A 21,689-nucleotide genomic window follows, 5' to 3' on the forward strand; every position below is an offset into this window, starting at 1 on the left:
ACTAACAACCCAAGAAGGTGTATCTAGGATGATACTTACCTTAGGATATATTATATCACTGTGCCATTATGTATTCTGTGTATGGATACACAAGCAGTCAGCTGAAAGGTACACACCACACTAGCAAACGCTTGGCTGGACCCGTAAGGCCGGATGACCAATGGAATATCAAGATATGTGTCGATTCTCCAACCCTCATAGCCACATTCCAGACATCTCACGTAGTCCTTCAGCTTGCCTTGGTACAGTTCATTTATAAGATCAGCCTAAAAATAAGAACATTCGAATTTTTAAAGGGTTCCTTTAACATTAGTTAATACTTTATGCCTTTCAGAATGAGTTTCAAAAGGATATTGAGTCCTACTGTTGAAGTTTTAGAAAGCTTTAAGATTTATCTAATCTAAAATTCTATAGGAGAAAAAAATCAAAGCTTAACAAAGACAAAACAATCCACCATTTTAGGCATACTGATAATCACACAGCTAAATAACTGGCTCTATAGCTTTACATATACATATCACTATTTTCACAATAATATATTCTGATTTCTAAAATCATATCTTCTATCTCAAGGTACAAAAAAACCTTTTTTCAGTAATACACATAAAATAATTTGAAGGAAAAATATACTTATTTTAAACGAATAGAAATTAATAAAGAAACCTTAAACTCTATCTCCCTCAAGATATCCTCACCTAAAAAGAATGAATTTCTCACCTACTCCGCAAACTTAAGTCAACTGGGGGCTACTCTGACCCAAAGGAGATAGGTAACTCCCTAAGTAAGGACCCTCCATATGAATATCTTGCCTCAAGATTCCTGTACCAAAACTTGGGAACTCAGAAGGAATGTCCCAACTGGTCTTAAAATTGTTGACCCACAAACGGATGTTAACAAGGACAAAGGGTACCTTCAGACCTACGAAAAAGAAACATCCCCTAATACCTTCTGCATAAGGTTACAAAAATACAATCCTATAGATTATGCAGAAAATCTAGATCACTAAATGAATGTAATTTTTTTCAATATTTCTTAAGAACAGGTTAAGAAGGAAATCATAGTTTGTCTCTTTCATAAATGTATACCTCTTCAAGTATTGAGGATTTATAAGCCTTCAAACTAGGATCCACCATAACTGTCTATGTTAATACTGTTTGTTTAATGAAGCCTTCTTCATTAACCTGCTCCAGCTATATCTGATTGTCTTCTCTGAGGGGGCATTTCTAGGTGTTTCAATCCAGCGTTTTTCAAAGAGTTTTGCTAGCAACCCACAGTAAGAAAATAATTTACACTGCAACCTAGTACATATAACTGTAACAAAAGTGGCATAAAACAATACTTACCCTTACTATGTGATGCTTCTATTTTTCTATTTTATTCCTTTTTGAAAAAAAAAAAAAAAGTGCTGTGTAGATTCACTAAATTTATCTCATAAATGAATGGACTGCAATCCAGTTTGAAAAACTCTAGTCTGAGCCATCAGACAGTACATCCTCTGGGCTACCCTCCAGACTTGTCCTCTTTTGGCCTCCAATGATCTTTTATCACTACACTTAGCATAAACCCGCCTGAGTCCTGAGCCTCATCCAGTTCAGCCTTAGGCCTCATTCCAGTGATATATCTAAAGTTCTCCCACTTTTAATCTGTTCCTCCTTCCACTGGATTTAAGAATAGGGTCAGATCTGGGGGGGGGGGGGGGGGGGGGGTTCATGTTTGGGAACTCATGTACATCCGTGGCGGATTCATGTCAATGTATGGCAAAACCAATATAGTATTGTAAAGTAAAATAAAGTAAAAATAAAAATTAAAAAAAAAAAAAGAATAGGGTCAGATTAACAAGGATCCTAAGTGTGAAAGGGCTTCCCTGGTGGCTCAACTGGTCAAGAATCTACCTGCAATGCGGGAAACCTGGGTTTGATCCCTGGGTTGGAAAGATCCCCTGGAGAAGGGAACGGGTACCCACTCCAGTATTCTGGCCTGGAGAATTCCATGAAATGTATATAGTCCTTGGGGTTGCAAAAAGTCGGACACAACTGAGTATCTCTCACTTTCACTAAGTGTGAAAAGCATGAATATATCTTACTAGTCAAAAAGAAGGTAATGCTAGATGAATATACTTTACAATGTATACTTTATGTGTTACAGATAAGACATTGAATTTACTTAGAATCTATCTGAAAATACTGTTCAAAAATCATCCCTAACACACACACACACACACACACACACACACACACACACACACACGAACTACACAGTTTTCAGCTAAAAACAGACCATCTAGATCACAGGGCCCAACCTCCTTAAAGATGAGGAAACTCTCAGTACTTTAACAACTGGACTAATGCCCAAGTTTTAAAACATTTCAATAAAATAAAGTCACTTTAAGGAATTAATAATTTATTAGAAAATACTCTCAACTTGAGAGATAAATTACCTGTTCTGTTTGTTTCCATTTCTGTTCCAAAGCATCAAACATGACTCTGCACAGTTCTTGTACATCATGCTGCTGCCAAGCTATTTTAAGATAAAATTTAATTAAAAAGAGCTATTAACTTAGTGTAATGAAATATTAGTTTGTTGTTTAAAAGCAAACTGTCAGAAATATGGGAAAATCTACACAAAATAATGCTAGATTTAAAAAGAATACAAAATATATACTAGAGTCATAAAAAGGCAATCATATGAAAAAGAACCAAGAGAGCTCAACATTTTATAAGCAGCATATGCTTTATGATGCTACAATATTTGCCATTTTTATTATTTTTCACTGTAGATCCAAGAAATACGTTAATAAAAATCTAAGCTAACACATTAAAAAAATTTTAGTTTAAGTACATAGAGTATAACCAAACTTATTTTACAAGATAGTTTTAATGGATCAAAAACTTATGCCTTGGAGCTTAAATTTTAAAAATAAGCTATTTTTAAAACACCAACCAAAAAGCAATGAAAAGGTTTAAAGTAAAGATGTTAATGAGTTGTTTATAATACAGTCTCTCAGAATTCCTTTGACTGTTGCAAATACTTATCATTATAAGAGAATTAGTACCCTCACTACTATCCCATCCAAAGCTCCTTGTAACATCTGTGGTTTCAATTGCTCTCTTTTTGCTGGTTTGTAACAAAACAAAAAGCCTCTGAAGTTGGTATGGGATACTCGTCACTGGATCTTCTTCAGATTCTTCAAATTCCCACCTATTGGAATGAAATGTTTGAGAATTATTCATAACATATTTTTATTCTTTAGAGCATAACTAACATTAAGACCATAACAAATGTAAATTTTTAACTCTGGGGATTTTATGGAGCTTGGGTATTAACCATTAAATTCATATGTAAGCTCGCCATCTGAATTTACTTGAAAAAATTGACATGATTTTCATTCAGCAGGTATTTGTTACCCAGTGTTTATATGTAGGTGCTTGATAGATAAAGTTAGAAATAAGGTCTTTGTTCTTAAGCAATTCACAGATCTCTTCACAGTAGCAATATGTATATTTTTTAAAGTAGTTGAAATGACATTTAAGGAGGACTTAATGCCGTGAGAGTTTAGAGAGAAGAGAGATTAACGAAACTTGGAGAAGTGGCTTATTTAGCAGAGCAAGTAGAACTTGAGGTAGTCATGAAGATAGGTGTGGTTTGGCCAGGTAGAGAAGATTAAGAGGACGTTATAGAGAAGAGGACTTTCAGGAGCAAAAATGAGTAAGTTCATCATGTAGAACTAAAGAAGGAATGACCCTTAAAAGGCTGGACTTTGCTGGACTGCAGACAGGATAGCACTAGCATGAAAGATAGGGTTCCGTTTGTTTATTCTCTTCACTTGTTATGTAGCAGCCAGAAAGAACCTACCACTTTAGGTATGTGGGCATGAATTATGGAAAATTTCCAACATACTAAAAAAAACAGTGAAATGGTATAATGAATTCCTCTGTACCCATCACCCAACTTTGGATATTACCAACTCATGATCAGTTTTTTTTGTCTATAATCCCCCATTCTGATTATTTGGAAGCACATACCTAATCATATCACCTGTAAATTATATCTTAGGTCACTGCTAAAAATTTCCCTGATTGCTTCATAATTTCTTTTTTAAACAGTTCAAAGCAGGATCCATACAAGATCTGTGCATTGAAATTGATAAGACTTTTAACCTATTTAATCTATTTTTTATTCCCTTTGATCTTTGCAGTTTATTCCTTGGAAATATATATGTGTATCAGAAACTGATGACATTTGTCCTATAGTTTTCCACAGTTTGGATTTTGATGGTCAAATGCCATAGTGGCATTTAATATTTTGTTACCTCTGTTATCTGTGAGTTAATTGGGACAAGAATCTTGACCAGGTTCACATTCAGCAATTACTCTTAAATAACCTTTGCCTTTTATTCATGTTGCCTAAATTGCTTTCTAAATTTATGAATTAGAATATTTCATTAGATATTAATTGCTTCAGTTAATACCCAAGCTCCGTAAAATCCCCAGAGTTGTTTGTAATATCAAAAGTTCCAAAAGTAGATACTGTATTTATTTAGCACTTTATTACTGTAAATATTTACAGTAATTACAAAGGTGTTTCTCAAAAGTAACACAATAAGGAGGAAAAAAATCAGTTTATCTGACTTTAAAATGTCAAAAAATAAAAGTTCTGGATATTGTAAAGAAATATACAAGGGTGTATTATATATATTATAATAGGATACTCAAAAACAAATGTCTGACTTTAGGGTTTATTTAAATATGGATATATACAAACATATATACACACAGTCTTTTAAAATATACACACACACATAAAACACAGAGCAGTTGCATTATATTTTAATTACAAACAAAATTTGCAAGTTTAAAAAGGCAACTCTGTATCTTAAATTGAGATGTGGAAGAAAAAAAGAATATGGTTTACAAATTCAGATTATCTCCAAAAGTAGATAACATACTTCTTCATAAAGGCATTCAAGCTAAAAGCAAGGCAAGCTTAAATATAATAATTTATCTTAAACATAAATCTTATCAATTTTATCCTGTTGCTGTCTATACATTTCTGATTCTCTCTCCCCACAAATTTTTCATATGCCTGCCTCCCATAAAACCCTTTTCTGATTTACTATTCAAGGTATGTTTTAAGAAGTGAGAAATGCCCCAAACTTAACGAAGAAGTGCAAGAAGGTAAATAGATTTGATTAGTTAAAAGTTGTATTTAATTCTTAAATCAATTTTATTGATAGAATTTCTTTGAATACTCACTTATATAATGCATTCCTAAATTCAGGAGTCATAAAAAGTGTTTGCAAAAGGCTATTCAAATAGCAAGTCATTGCTTGGTTTACTAGTCCCACATATCCTTAAAAAAACAAACACACAAATATAAGTCAGCATTTATGTGAAAAAATTAACAGAAAGAAAACTTAACAAGAATTTAATACACAGTAAAAATTAAGAGGTTAAGGTTATAATTGGAAATTATTTCAAATTTTTTCAATAATACCTAAGAAAGACATCTTTCGTCAATATATGCACTATGTAAACTTTATTTCTCAGAGATAGTCAGGATCTCTGGACATGCTGTTATATGTCCAGAGATATACATAGATGTTACATAGCATTTAATAACATTTTAAGACAGTTACATTTAATATAGTATTTTGTGACAAAAATAAATCTTTGTTCCCCAAATCTAAAAGCTGTGTATTAAAATGGAAAAAGTATATACATATTCACTTTAAATATCATATAGACCCAAAATATGAAGACAGTACTGAACCAGTTCACCAGGCGCAATAAACCAATTTCTACCAATAATCAATAACATAAGATAAATCCACTGTATACAAACTCAGAGGACTTCCACTGTTGTACACACCCATGAAGTATGAAACCCTGTAGATCAGCACGCCATGCAAAGAGTGACTATTAAGTAAGAGAACTCAGAGATGGAAGAAGAAGAGAACTGAGAGGAAGGAAAAAGGAAAGGAGTAACTTAGATGCATTTAAAATTCAAATGAACTATTTAAGTGCTTAACTTTATGTACCTAGTTAGAAATGGTTACCACCGTTGAGAATACTTTTGGAACTTCTTTGAAGTAGGCTTTATGAGGTACACATACACACACACAAACTTAGCCTCATTATTTTATTATACCTTATTATTTGAGTAAAATGTGGTAAACACATTACCTAATAATTAAATTTATTTATACCCACTTTATACTGAAAGACTTAGTTATCTCAAAAAAACTTAAATCTTTTCTCAATACATCCCAAAGGCATTCATTGAAGCTCTCAGAAATACATTTTTCAATTTTCCAAGAATTAACAAAAATATCTTTTGTTAGTAAGATAGTGGAAAACTTTGTAGACCAACAATATTGCTAACTAAGGTGATGAAAAAGATCAACAAATGCAGAATGACCTTTGGTTCAGCTGTGGAAAAGAGGAATAGATTCCACACTATCTGCACTTATACAATTCTAAGAAGAGACCAAGTAGTTGCCTATCTTTTACTCTGGACTAAGGTTCAAGCTTTGATTTTGAATGCCTTCATCTTTAAGAATACTGTGAACACATGTCTATATATTTCCTCTACATTGCTATATAATTATAAACTGCTTCAATTCCTAATCAACACGTGCCACCTGAGTTGTTCTTACAGCATACTGTCCTTAATCCTTATTAGAGCTTTTAATTCACTGATCTATAATTGTTTATTTATTTGTATATGTTCCCCAACAGTGAGGGGAGGGGTCGAATCTAATTTATCTCTCTACCCTACTACTTAGCACAGCAGCAGGTACCCATGAGGGAGAAGGGAATATGACTTATAAGCAATACAAATCTATAAGCTACTTGAACTGATAATGGATTCTTTCCTACAAACAATGGCACTTGAGCAAGGAGACCCAGTTGTTCTGCACCTGCTCAGCTGCCTGGGATTTCTTCTTTTCCACCTCCTTCCCCAATTCCTCAATAGTCAGGGACAACCATTCTACCAGTAGCCTTAAAAGGCAAGGTACTATCAAGGTCTTTTGTGTATACCCTAAGATCAATCATACACCATTTATTTGTGATCTTGTTTCCCTTCCCTGGGCTTAAAAGAGTGGCAGGGGGACGGGTTTAAGGGAAGGAGGGATAACAACACTTTTTCCACCCTTCTTTATTTTACCACTAGCAATAACAATCAAATAGAAATGTATGGTCTTCTGTACTTCATTTAGTACCATATTTAACAGAATGACCAGTGTGTCAAATAAAAGTACTATTATTTTCCGACAGTACGAAGGTTTTAGTGAGATTAAAAAGATAAAATGCTACAGAACTAATAGGAATCTTCTGTCATTATCAATTGTCTAAATCAAAAAATTTCAAATGGGAACTATTATCAAGTGGGTCCTCTATCTGAAATAGTCATGAGTCAATATCGTAAGTATAAGTCAATAAGGGAAGAAAACATAAGAACATATGCCATTCTGTATAGAACAATAACAGGGCAAACACAGAAAGAAATCCTGAACAGAACAAATAAGAAATGAAGGAGAACTCTACGAGGCCAAATGAAGTAGAATGAAACTGGCCAACTCAAAGTTGATATAAGGAAAAGAACTGTTAAAGAAACTGGCCAAGGAAAGATATCTCAGATTTAAATGATAGAACACTTCAGTCACTTTTAATCATCTGTGAGTCCAATCAGCCTTCAATCCACTCCTTAATTTTTTAAGTGCCCCCCACTTCCAACCATCTCCCATTAAGAGTAATTGGCCACCAGAAGAAATTAGTAGACAAGGAGACAAAAGAGTAAGTCCCCAACCTCACTGAATTATGGAGAGAAGTGTTCCTGAAGTTTTGAGTTGAAATCATGAAAGCATTTTTCAATGGAAACATTTTGTGCATTTAATAAATTCTTAAGCAAAATGCCAATTCAATAGTCACGAACAGTTTTTGAACACCAATTCGTTTGGATGTATATAGACTGTTCTAATTCAGAAAGGCAGTACTCCAGAACACTGAAGGAAAATGTACAAGTAGGGAAAAGAGTAGAGTAGAACTGTGTGAGGAACGATAGTTGGAAATGAAGACTATGATTACATGGCAATGTGTATCAAAGTCCTATAAAAATATTTTTAGTAAATTTCAACTTAGTAATTCAATTTCTAGAAACCTACCCTAAGGAAAAAATCACAGATGAAAATAAAAAACTTACAATATTCATTATAACATCAGTAATAATTATAGTTTAAATATCTAAATCATATAATGAAACACTACTTTTTAACCATTTAAAACCCATACTAAAATACTACTTAATAATACTGAAAAATGCTCCTCATACATTACATGAAAAATACTGATTAAAACTCTGCTCATAACAATTTCCTCATTTTCTTGAAAGCATTCAGATGAAGGAAAGAGAAGACAAAAATAAGCAAAATCATTAAAGCAGTTTCTGTTAATTGTACTGTCAGAAATTTCCACTTTCTTCATTTACAATATGACAGTGAACATGTATTACATTCATACAATCAGAGAACTTTTTTTTAAGTATACTTTAGTCTCTAGGAATTTACAGGCATCAGAGAGCTATACATTATTCAGTACAAAGCAGGAGTTCTGTAAATACTTCTTGCATAAGGACTGTGTTGGTTGTCAGAATACATAGCAAAAATTTCAAGAATCCTGACTTGCTAAATCTGGAACTTTCTCAAAGTATTTCAACTATCTTATAAAAATGTAAGGGTATTTATTTAAAACAAAATACAATTTATCCAGTCTACTCAACAGTAACTAAATCAGTATTTTGGGAGTAATGCCTCAGAACCTACATTTTTAACAAGTATCCCCAAATGATTTTTAAATAAATAAAATTTTGAGAATCACTACTCTTGACAGTGTAATGAGAAGCAGCTTTCTCATTTGCTATTATCTGAAATAAAGGATACTTTTGCATTCTCTTTTATTCTTGGTAGTTTGCTGCAAAAAGTTCTATTTATATAAATTGATCATAAATTCCAAACCTGACCAGTTTTTACTATTTCCACAACAAATATGCAATTAAGCCTGTACAAATGCTTAGCTGTGAGTAACTTATTCTATATTTCAATACAAAATATAGTAAGTGGAAGACTACAGAACACATTAAAACAAAACCTACATGTAATTATATATTTCTCTTTTTATACTAGATGAAAGTGAAAGGGAAAGTCACTCAGTCGTGTCCGACTCTTTGCGACCCCATGGACTATACAGTCCAGGCCAGAATACTGGAGTGGGTAGCCATTCCCTTCCCAACCCAAGGATAGAACCTAGGTCTCCCACAATGCAGGTGGATTCTTTACCAGCTGAGCCACCAGGGAAGCCTTTATACTAGATAATTGTGTGTTATATTTACAATCATCTCTGTTTTGAAGTTCTAAGAGTAAACACTCTGAAGCCATACCTATCATGAAATAACATTAACTAGCTGTACAATCAAAAGCAAAATAATATGTAAAATGATTCAGATTACATTTTCAGGCAATTAACCAGTCTTATATATAAATTAAAAAATGCATAAATAAAGCAATTCTACTAGCTCAAAAAATTGAAAAAAATTCAAAAATTTGTTAGTTTTAAACATAACATATTCAGAGATAAGCTAGCAGGAATTTCTTAATTACATGATTAATGTCTAACATATGATTAGATTAAAGCAGAACATAACACAGTAGTTCCAATAAAATAAGTTTGACCCATTTATTTCCACATAAAAGTTATCTCCGTAACTCTACTGTAAACACAGACAGATATTATACACCCCTTTCCAGAGGAAGTAAACTTCAAAAACTTAAGATTAAATTCAAGATAAGAAATTATCAAAAAAAATTATTTCTTTCAAAATCCAATTTGCTTTTTTACTGAACAGTAGCAGTAACAATAAAGATAACAACGAGATGAAGGAAAGGGAAACCATTCTTGTTCTAACTTTGCTTCTGCTCACTAGTGATCTTGTTTTGGGTCTGAGTTTTCTAATCCATAAAATGAGAAGATTAGGTTTAGATTTGCTAAGATTATTCCAGGTTTAATGCCCTATGATTTTATGAAAATACAACAATCATAAATCTTACCAGTTTCTGATTTATTCAAAATAGATGAATAGGAGTAGCTTTGGCTGACATAATCACTGGTAGAGCCCACAGAACCTTCTCTTGGAAGTGGACCAATAAATTTGTCATGGACACTGTCATCCCCAGCACTGGAATCCTCCTAAAATACAGCATAACCAATATTTACTGAGTGGTAAATACTGCTAAAACAATGAAAAAAGGCATACTAATTCCTGAGGCAATGAAAAAAAGACAAGGCATTACCAGCCCCATCAAGACATTCCCTGACTATTTCCTACAGGAAGGTCTGAAACGTGCCCAATATAAAACACTTTAGAGAAATGCTTATGTCTCCTTCCAAAGTTCTTACTTTCTCAAATTTAATTCTTTTTCAATTTTGCTTAAATGAGAGAGATTTACAGTTATGAACTCACTGATGACAGTTTATCATTTATTTTTCTATCATCTTTGCTAAGTAGGCCTGGAAGGTAGAGAATACTCAGTAAGTATTGAATGAAATGGAAAGGTTCCTATTATCTCCAATAATAAACTTCCTATCAATGAGGAAAATGTACAAAGGGAATAAAGGATATAAAATCAGCACAAGCAACTAAGACAGAGTTGAAGAGTAATTATTAAGAATTTTAAAACAAGAATCCCCAAATTAATAGCTAGTTTAGTTTCAATGTTACTCAGACTAACCTAAATCTTCTCATGATGTCATAAAGATGAACAGTGAGATTAAAGTAGGTCAGAACATTTTCTGGTATTGCTTTGAAATGGATGCCCTATGTTTAACTACTGTCTACTATCTAGAGAGGCACTCTAATTCACAACAGACTCCTAAATGAAAAGCATCAAACAGAAGAACTTTTCCTGAGGAAGTTTCATTAAAGAGAAGGGTTCTGAAAAAGTCCATAAACCCTGTGAGCCTTAGTTTACTCAGTCTGTAAAGCAGCAAGTTAAATCAGACCAGGTTTTTTCACTGAATGCCTCTCAAATTAGGAGTTACTAGATTCAATGATCACTAAAGCCATTGAACTAAACAGGAAATCCTATTGAAATATGAATTGCAGCAAACACTAAAGAGAACAGAAATAAATCATATAACTTTACAAACTAGTCATTCTAAAAAGGGGTGGGGCGGGAGTGGGGGCCAAAACAACAGAGTAGCTAATTCTGGGGGTCTGTTTCTCTACCACAATACCAGAAAACCTGGCAAAATCGTCAAAGATTTACAGCAGACAAGCAAACGCTTAACCAAAGCAAAGGCCACTGAAATGCAGTGAGACCCTAGACCCATCCCCACCCTTGTTGTAGTGGTGATGGCCAGCGTGGCAAGAGACTGCACACAAAGGGAAGGCGGATGCCCAGTGCAGCCATATTAACATACGTATTCACAGTAACCCAACAGAACACAGAGAAGTTATTCATTATACACAAGCTGTGCAAGCCACATCTCTCCTCTCTCCAAACAGTAGGTGACAGTGCACGAGAATTACGAGTACAGGGCTTTCTGAATAGTTTACCAGCAGTATCTGAGGCTGTTCACCATCTTTATCTGTCAGATGCAGGAAGTTCTTCTTTCCTGGCTCAAAATTAGCATCAAGAAGAGACTTATCACTGGTATGATCCAGCGGAGCCTACAGGTGTTAAAAAAAATAAATAAAAAGCAACTCAGATAATGAGAAACATTAATGATAATAATAAAATAAGTAATATGTAAATAGACACGTATCTACAATTATTGGGCATAAGTAGTATTTTTAAAAAATGAAGATTCTGATAAATTCTGTCAATCTAGGTTTGAATTCATTCATCTATTCATGAACTGGGATGGCTAAGCCCAGTGACGGGCATACATACTGACAGGTATCCCATCTTTTCACATTTTCCAACATCTAAAAAACTGCAGTGCTACACACAAAAAAGAATTGTAAGCATTTATGTTTCACTGTTCTCTAAAACGTATGCAATACAGTATTCAATGGATTTTCATGAAAACTAAACTAAGTAAAGAATATTTTATATAACTAAAAACATGTTTTGATATAGGAACATAATAAGAATTCCCATATAAGGAAACACTATGCACAAGCAACCCAACTTATATAATCATGTAATATTTTAAAAAGGGCACTCTTAGAAATGAAGGAAAAGCCTGTCCTAATAAATGATACCTACTTCAAATCTACTGGCAGGATTCAGAAGATCCCAGGGAGATAGAAGTGATCAGTCACTAACCCAACACTCCAGCCTACCGCTGAGAAAAATGAAGGATACTCTTTTGTTTAAAAAACTACTTTGTCAAGCTGGTAGAGAACGGACTTGTCGACACAGTGGGGGAAGGTGCGGGTGGACAAACTGAGAAAGCAGCAGTGATATGTATACCCATCATGTGTTAAACATGAATAGACAGGGAGTGGAAAGTTGCTAAATAACACAAGAAGCCAGCCTGCTACTCTGGGATGACCCAGAGGGGTGGGATGGGGGAGGAGAGGGCAGCTCAGGAGGGAAAGCATATATGTATTAATGTAATTATGAGTGACTCGCGTTATTGCACGGCAGAATCCAACACAAAATTGTAAAGCAATTATCCACCAATTTAAAAAAAAAATTTGTTCATTAAGAGATGTTTTTAATGTTTCAAAGACAGGATTCTCTCTTTAGAAGGCCTTGTTTTATGGAGATGCCTTTATTTCTTAGAAAATTAACATTATATAAAAGTATAGGTATTAAGGACAAAAAAATTAACTCTAAGAGATTCTGCCACTTTAATATTTGTGTGACTTAGCACAAGTTACTTCACTTCCCCATGACTCAGTTTCCTCACCCTTAATACAAAGCTGTGATAGCACTTACCTCATAGGGTGGTTAAAAGAATTAAATAAGGTTATATTTGTATAAAGTCTAGTATCAGAACAAAACTAGGCACATAGTAAGCACAAAGTAAGTGTTAAGTAATAAAATAAATTTATCAAAATTCACTTAACTTTGGCTCACACGTAGAAATCCATGCGAAAAATAGGATACAGAGAACCAGAAGCTAAGAGAAGCCACAAGAAAGAAAGAAAAAAAGGTATCTTTGGTTCCTTTATATTCTGACAGGAACCAGAACGCTCAGCATCTCTCAGGCATAAAAGATGAGATGATATAGCTAGAACACATGGGGAGGGAGGGTTTACCTTAAAAAAAATGAGTCTGTATATATAAAAGGGTGAGTAGATAAATGAATTAGGTTTTTAGAGAAGCATACATGCGGCATTGTACAGTAAAGTAAGAGTATACTTGTAGGCAAATTAAAGCACAAAAATGAAGTACTTAAAAACAGTTACAGTAGAAGAAAGAAAAACGGTTAATCCTGGCACAGTGCTATCTGAAACTACTGCAGATGTTAATTTAACAAACGCTTTTTGAGTGCCTAGGGACAGTATCTTTGGAGGATACAAACTAATACCGAGGTCCCAGCCATCAAAATATGTTCTATCAAGTGAAAAGACATAAATGAATAACAATCATAATAAAAAGACTATATAAGTGGCATAGCAGAAGAAAAAGCACAATAAGAGGACAAAGACAAAGATTATTTTTAAAGTGGCATGAGGAAACATCAAGTAAAGCTTCTTAAAAGTAAGAGATAAACAGGACTTAGGCAAACGTATATGGTAGTATAGGACTCCTTTAAGTTGAAAAACAGGCAACACTAGAAGTTACATAGTAATGTAAAACAGAATATTCAAAGTTTCAGATTAAATATCATTTTTCATTGTAGAACCTGTTGGGGACTACCAATTTTACTAACCAATTTCACAGGGAAAAGGTTGGTTAATTTAAAACACAAGGGTTTTTTTGTAAATACACACTGAAAAACAATTTTATTTTATATTGGAGTAGAACTGATTTACAATGTGTTAGTTTCAGGCATACAACAAAGTGATTTAGTTATACATATATAGCTATTATTTTTTCAGATTCTTTTCCCATTTAAAAACACTAGTTCTATATTTTAAAAGAATACATTATGAAATAGACGGTAAAATATCATCAATTTAAAAGGAAAATCAAGCAATATCCAACACCTCTTATTCTTCTATAGAGCCAATTAAGACCATACCCTCCAAATATGATGAAGATACACATTCAACTTCATTTGCTATTAAAGGTATTTTCCTGGGAAATTGAAGAGCAACAATGGTATAGGACAGGAAGAGGTTAACATAAGCAAAAACATGGAGATGAAGAAGTGTAAAATTTTATGTTAAAATAAATTAGTCCTATCTGTGAGTTAAGATTAGACTTAAAGGACCAATTGTCTTGAATGCTAACCTAGGGAATATGATTTTTAATCAGTGGGCAGTGAGCAGTCATTAAAGATTTCTAAACTGGAAGATGACAGGAGTACTACGATTTAAGATGACTGAAGATAATTTTGACAACAGTACACAGGGTGAATTTGGACTGAGAGTCAGGGGCCAAAAAAAGACTATAAGGCGTACTATCCTAAAATACAGACAAGATCCAGCTCAACAGTCTTCTTGCTACTGTCCCATGCAAAACTGATTGGCGCCTCCTCTTTGCACTTAGAGCAGACTCATAAATAACACTTATTAACACTTGAAACATGTTAACGTAGTTATTTTTTATGCACTTGTCTCTACAACTCTACTGTGAGATCTTTGAAGCAGAAGTCATGGTACCACCAACTTTCCTCATTAGGTGTTTCATCACTCTGTGTGGTACATAATCTCTGTTACATTGCAGATCCAAGTCCTTCTATATTCCTTTTTCTTTCTATATATTACATTTTTTTCTCCTTTTCAAAACATTAATTATAAAATACGTAAGATTTTATACTTTGCTTTTCTCACTTAAATATTTAAAATGAGTATTATCCCATTAAGTAAATGTTGGAAATTTTTCCATAGATGACACAATCTTATGATAATCAACTCACATGAATAAAAAAACTAATGAAATAACACTGTGCAGACTTTAAGATAATCAAATGCTGAATTCCAAATGAAGGTAAAGGGATGAGTTGCACATATACTCTACAGTTTTGCTTATGATATCAAGAAGGGTTCCAGGATTTAATATAGTCATTAATAATAACAGCAACTATAATATTATTAGCAGCTTAAGAAAAGATGCTTTCAGTTTAGAGTTTTACCATATCAGCAGTATTGATTCCATTCCCCCACACCAAATCAAAGGTTCCATTTATGTAGCCTACTTTGTTGGCCACATCTTCAAAGAGCTTTCTGAGTGGAGTAGAAGCTGGTAAGTTTAAAGTGATCCGTTCATTCACCGTCTTTGAATTAGTAGTATCTTGTATTATACATAAGACTCTTGGTTCTTCAGCAGCATTTTCTATCTGAAATTTTAAAAAATGTATTATTTATCTTTAAAGAAAAATTTTATTATTGTTTTCTACTATTAAATGCAAAACAACACAAAATACTATTTTCTTTGTGTGAATATTACTGTTTTATGTCTGAAACTCTACTGGATATGTCAAACATATAAAGCACCATGTATGTTTGTTTTGGGAAAACTGGGGCATATATAAGAATAAGCCGTTGTTCTTATGGATATTTGCTTTCACCTTTTAAGGCTGCAAATCAATGACCAACAAGCCCATAAAGACAGTTTACCTGAGCAATTTTCAGTTGAAAACAACAAAATCTGATCCTTAAAAATGTGTCACTACTATGCTAACACGGTTATATCTAGCATTTCTGGGTTTCCTAATGAAACAGAAAGGGAACTGTAAAGAAATGCAATGAGGATTATCTCAGACTGCAAAATCCATAACTAAAGGATATAAGCAATCAGGCATCCTGACCTTTATGTTGTCCTTCTCATGCCCAAAGACTGAATGTCCCAAAACCCCTTTTACCCCATTTATCAGTGTGTTAGGAGCTAACAAGCTTACCCAAAGAGACCAGCCAGCAGAGAGTAAAGGTAAGCCAGGAAAAAAATACTTTTCTATTATCAATGTACAAGGCATTAGAGTCACAAATTTTTTTCATACTTTTTCATCTAGCCTGTAAATCTGAGAAGAAAAATTTTGAAAAAGATTTTCTCAAGGAAGCTATGCATTCCCTCGAGCTGTTAAAGGAGACTTTTTTCCTATCTTCCACAGGGATAGTTGGCTACATCAGACACTCTAGTGAAATAAGTTCTTTCCTTCCTCCTGTAATGCCCAACTCAATGAATGGTACCATCATCTACAGACTGCTGAAACCAGACAGGTAAGCATATTCTTCATTTCTTCCTTCTTCTTCACCTTGTATAATTACCAAATTCTATCATTTCTACCATCTGATTATTTCTTGAACTATTCCTTTTCTCTTTATTCCTGCCTGCAGTAATCAGAATCTTACATTAAGATATGGCAATAATTTATCTCACTCTTATCTTCCTTCAATCCAGAACAGTATTTTCATATGCAAATCTGATTATGTAAATCTCTTCCTTTCCCTCAAAGTCTAGTGAGGCAGTTATTTCCTCTCACCACTCCCACAAAAGACTTTTGCAAAAATGTGAACTGTACGAACCGGTACTGTATACAAGAATGTATTTCTTTCCTTCTTAAAAAACAAACAAAAAAAAAAAACACAATAATATCAACCTCAGTCTCTTGCTGCTTCTATATTATCCATTTTAAAATAAGAAGACTTATTATCACAGACAAGTGCTGTAGACAGGACTGTCACAGTTTTTGTTTGGTGAAGTAATATAATGGTAATTAGTTTCCGCCATATATCAATACAATTTGGGATTTGTAAAAGATTAAACTAAGGTTAATCCAGATAGTTTAGAACAGAAGTTAAGTGGCCATAAAAGAAGTATATTGTTTAAGATTGGCTACCACTGTATTTCACACAAAACAAGATGTTTAACTACCAATAATAACCCTTTAAAACCAAAGAAAAATACACTTTTAATCAAATAAACAGGATAATAAAAAAAGTCTTCAGCTGAAAACTTACGATGTTACATTAACACTTACAATAGATGGTTTTACACATTTTAATGTCAAACTGAGAAATATAAAATGGACCCGTTTTAAACTCTGGTTTACAATAAAGGAAGGAGAAACTCAAAAACAATTTCAACTACAAAAGGTCTGCTTTTACAGTTTCAATAGTATACTTCAGAGGTAGACTCAAGTCTTCCAAGTGAAAAGCACTACTGTGGCAAGATTTTAAAGCTTCAGGTAAGTTCGAGTTAAGGGTCCAAGGAAGAGAACTCTACCTAACAATTCAGGAATCAGAAGCACTGGCAGTCTACCTAAGAATGGTGATATGACATCATCATATGGCCATCAGCAAGTCCTGGTTCTTCCCTAACTAAGTGAGTACAAGTCACAGGCACTCCAGCCTCCTCTCCCACATCCAAATGTTGGTAAAATTAGCCCCAGTGGAATCTCATCTGAAGGCTAACTGTACTGTAGTAAAAAACAACGCTAATTTTATGTATGTCTTTTATTCTTTTTAATAACAACAACTTTCTTTTCTGTGCACTGCATGTTAAGAATTTTTGTTCCTTTAAAAAAAATAGGAAGAGTATGAAGGAAACAGTAGAAATTAACTATAATTCATAACACAGGTAACTGTGAACATTTTGGTCTATATTCTTCCAAACATTTTTCCTACACATACACAAACAGATATATACACGCATGCTTTTAAAACACAAATGTTCAGATAGAATATATATGCTGTTTTGAAATGTCTTTCTTCACTTATATACATATAATCTTTCCTTGTCAAGTTTTTTCTAACTCATCATTTTAACAATTGAATAGTATTTTACTACATGGATTAATAATAATTTATTCCATCAATTTTATTTTACTGACTCTTAAGCTGGACTTTTTTTACACTCTGGAAATAATTTTATGATGAATACCTATGTAAAATTTTGTGCATTTTTCTGTTTCCTTAAGCTTCCTATAAGAATTTTCACGTCAATCACATATTGCTCTTAAATTCAATTCTAGGATAACTTGAACAAGCTTTGGTCTTCTTTAAAGTTCTAAGATAGCCACAAGTAAATTCTATTACTTTAGACTCAACCTCCTGGTCCATTTTTCAGTCTGCACTTTATCTACTGTATGGCTATCATCCATGGATTACATGTGAATTTTTGTTACCATGAATGCCAACACTAATTACACTGAAGCAAAATCTCTTTCCTCCTCTTGCCTCCCAATATGCTATGCAGAGTGGAAAACTTACTGGTTAAGCCTTTGCCCAAATCCCATCTCAAAGAACTGTGAACAAATAAACTAGCTGTTTTAAGCCATAAAGTTCTGGGGTAGACTGTTTCATAGTAATAGATAACAGAAATACATTCAAGCACATGCAAGCGCTGGCTGGGAAAAATATGTGATAGCATTAGTGATGGTGGCTGGTCGTTGGGAGGGTGTCCATTTAAATACAACACCCAACATTAAGGTAAAGCATCTGAACACACATCTTAATTTAGGGAAGGGAGCACAATTTTCAAGTTAGTGAAAGTTCTATAATGAATGAGAGAAAACAGTTAAGAAAAAAAAATGCGAAGTTTCAGAAAAGCCTAAGGCATGTCCCACTTGAGAAAATATTTCATCTATGTCTGGTGAGCTATTAGAGGCATAAAATTCTCTATAAAGAAAATCTAGTCAATTACAAAAAGGTACAGAGTATAAAATTAGGACTACTTACTTTGTGGGCAACTCACAGTAATATTACATTTGTGAGAAAAAGGGGACAGTCAACAGGAGTTATATTAACACTGTAAGCTAAGAGAGTGATCTGTCTTTATGCTCTCTGTAGAAACAGATTTCCTAGCAAAGCCTGAAAAAAAGAGTCCTTGAAAAAACAAACAAAAATGATAGTCTTATTTACAAAAGGTAAAATATACTGGGATAAAAACACTGCAAATATATGGTCCAAAGATTAAGGATCACTGTCGGAACACCTAGAACTGGTCGACACAGACAGTCCTCCTGCCTAAGAAGTCTCCGAGTCTGCTAAAGGGATGTGTGCCTCTCAAGTCATCTTCTCTCTTATTCCTGGCATTCTGAACAGTTCTAAGTTCAAATCTGTGTTCTATGAAGTTAATATCATAGTATTTGTTTCATTAAAAAAAAATTCCTACGTATTTCTTACTAAAAAACACAAAACAAGGTGCATAATTAATGCATATATTTAAAATGGTGTTCACACACAGAAAAGTTAATATCAAACAAAATTCAAAGCTATCAAGTTTAAGATTTTTCTAAGAAAAAAATTAATTTATGAAGAATTTTAAAACATTAAGAAAGGACCTCTACACCTCTAAATCTGTCAACCCATCTTCTCTCAGGACTTTCTTCTTTTCAATGTTATACTATGGTTATAAACTTAAAAATACATATATACACACACACACACAGAGTCCATTTTGTCTACTTCTTGATAAAGAAACTGCTATGAACTAAGAAATGAGGCCTTAGAAAACTACCCTTCTGGGTATCCACAGTTCATGGTTAATACACTGCCACAAACTGGAAAAAACAACTGACGGTGTAAATATTTTTGCTGACTGAAATTTATTAAATTTATCAGCCTCATTCAGATTGTCCGTTTCTACCTTAACAAGTAACAATTCCTGGGGTAGCACTGGGAGTCTTAAAACGAGAAAAAGATTACTTTATTTTTAAGATCCTCCCTCCATTTTATTCCAACTCCCCACCAAACTCTAATGTATTTTCTAAGTGGTCTCTTGCCACAGATCACCTGGAGAGAACAAAAAAAATTAAATAAAGAACCTTGAGCCTAGAGATAAAGGAGTCTGAGTGAAACGAGGTATTAAGTAAAGGTTAGAATGGGATGCTACATCAGAGGAATGTTTAAGTTTCTAGTGCATACAGGTTGTTTTTAATTTCTATTTAAGTTTTCAAGTTAAGATTTCTGGGTCTTAACTCTGTAAATTATTAAATGACTTAATCTCAGCACTATTAATATTTCAGAAAATAAATATATCTGTATAAAACAGACAACTACCATACCCAAAAGTCAAAACAAAGGGTTCTATAGTTTTTTACATCATTTTCCCACCTCATTCATTTGTTAAAGACAAGGCGCTATCAGACATATATTCATTTAAGGTGACTTGTTATTAAAATCAGGTAGAAATAAAATAGGCAACCATAAAACTTAAGACATGCCTTGTTATTAAACAAAAATACTAACATGCTGTTACTTGCTCTGCTGATTATCACACTAAAGCAATTACATCAGCAGTCTACCTGTAAAAATTTCTTCTTCATTTCATCAAAGATATTTTGTCTGCATCTCCAAAACACATCCTATGGTATATAAGAACAAAATAAATTACAAGTCATTTCTTTAAAATAAAAAGATAAGAGTGAAATGAGAACAATTAACCTACAGGCATTTTTGCAACAAAATGTGTGAATTAAAGTATTATTACACCATCTAAGATTTTATGCATAAATTATATTTGTAATTTTAATCTTAAGCCTCAATTACTCTTGAAAATTACTGAAAGCCTATGTTATGGTGATAAATATAATATTAACATGGAAAACAACCACATTTTAACAAAGAGTGGTAGCTTCATAACTGTATAAATCAAATGTTCTAAGTCACATATTTTCCTAGTTTTATTGAGATATAATTAATGTATAACTCTGTAATAGTTTTAAGGTGTACAACATAATGACTTGATAAAAGTATATATTCCAAAATGATTAATTACTACAGTAAGTTTAGTTAATACCTATCATCTGACAATAGTTACAATTTTTTTATCCCTGTGATGAGAACTTTCAAGTCTTTTATCTTAACAATTTTCCACTATACAATACCGTATTGTTAACTACAGTTATCACACCGTATATTACATTCAGAACTTATAAGTAGAAGTCTATACCAGTTATCTATAGGATAACCTATAATCAAGACATAATCTCTTGAAAAATCTTGGTTTAACATTCCATACTTTTTCTGTATAAATTTTGTTTTTTTCCACCTTCTTTAATTAAAAAAAGGAAACCAACATAATGTTTTAAAAGGTGCTTTTTATCATTCACAGGCTTCCCTGGTAGCTCGGTCGGTAAAGAATCTGCCTGCAGTGCAGGAGACCTGGGTTCAATCCCTGGGTTGGGAAGATCTCCCTGGAGAAAGAAATGGCAAACCACTCCAGTATCCTTGCCTGGAAAATCCCATGGATAGAGGAGCGTGGTAGGCTGCAGTCCATGGGATCACAAAGAGTTGGGCATTCATAGTAGCTTAGATACTATTCTACATCAATTAAAATTTTTTACAGTTTTCTTTTACAATAGAAATATGTTTCTACTATAATGGCAGTACATATTTTTTGGCAAGCAAGTCTAAAATAACTCCTATAGCACTTATTAACAATTTTATATATATCCTATTAGATCCTCTGCATTCTACGCATATTAAAAACTATTAACCAAAAGAATCATTCTGAACACCATCATTTAAATTCTGTTCCTTTCCCCTCAACACTCACTCATCTTTCTGGGCCAAAACACTGAGTTTGAAAACTGCAGTGTTCCATTATACAGTCCAATCAAAATTTATTT

At 33.3% G+C, this 21,689-nt stretch overlaps 1 protein-coding gene across 3 annotated transcripts in view; it reads right to left on the bottom strand.

The window, feature by feature from the left end:
• The window catches only part of USP47 (ubiquitin specific peptidase 47), a 102,871-nt gene that overhangs the window by 52,746 nt on the left and 28,436 nt on the right, over positions 1 to 21,689 (bottom strand). For 2 of the 3 annotated variants that reach the window (XM_052652250.1, XM_052652248.1), the window contains exons 2-9: positions 20,364 to 20,423; positions 15,252 to 15,455; positions 11,611 to 11,724; positions 10,103 to 10,241; positions 5,253 to 5,349; positions 3,053 to 3,198; positions 2,438 to 2,517; positions 117 to 266 (exon numbers count right to left, since the gene is read on the bottom strand). In XM_052652250.1, coding sequence (XP_052508210.1) covers positions 117 to 266; positions 2,438 to 2,517; positions 3,053 to 3,198; positions 5,253 to 5,349; positions 10,103 to 10,241; positions 11,611 to 11,724; positions 15,252 to 15,455; positions 20,364 to 20,423 — 990 coding nt within the window. The remainder of the gene's footprint in view (positions 1 to 116; positions 267 to 2,437; positions 2,518 to 3,052; positions 3,199 to 5,252; positions 5,350 to 10,102; positions 10,242 to 11,610; positions 11,725 to 15,251; positions 15,456 to 20,363; positions 20,424 to 21,689) is intronic. The other variant, XM_052652251.1, reaches the window with a different exon arrangement.

This window comes from Budorcas taxicolor, chromosome 15 (assembly GCF_023091745.1).
Source record: "Budorcas taxicolor isolate Tak-1 chromosome 15, Takin1.1, whole genome shotgun sequence".
NCBI classification, from domain to species: domain Eukaryota; kingdom Metazoa; phylum Chordata; class Mammalia; order Artiodactyla; family Bovidae; genus Budorcas; species Budorcas taxicolor.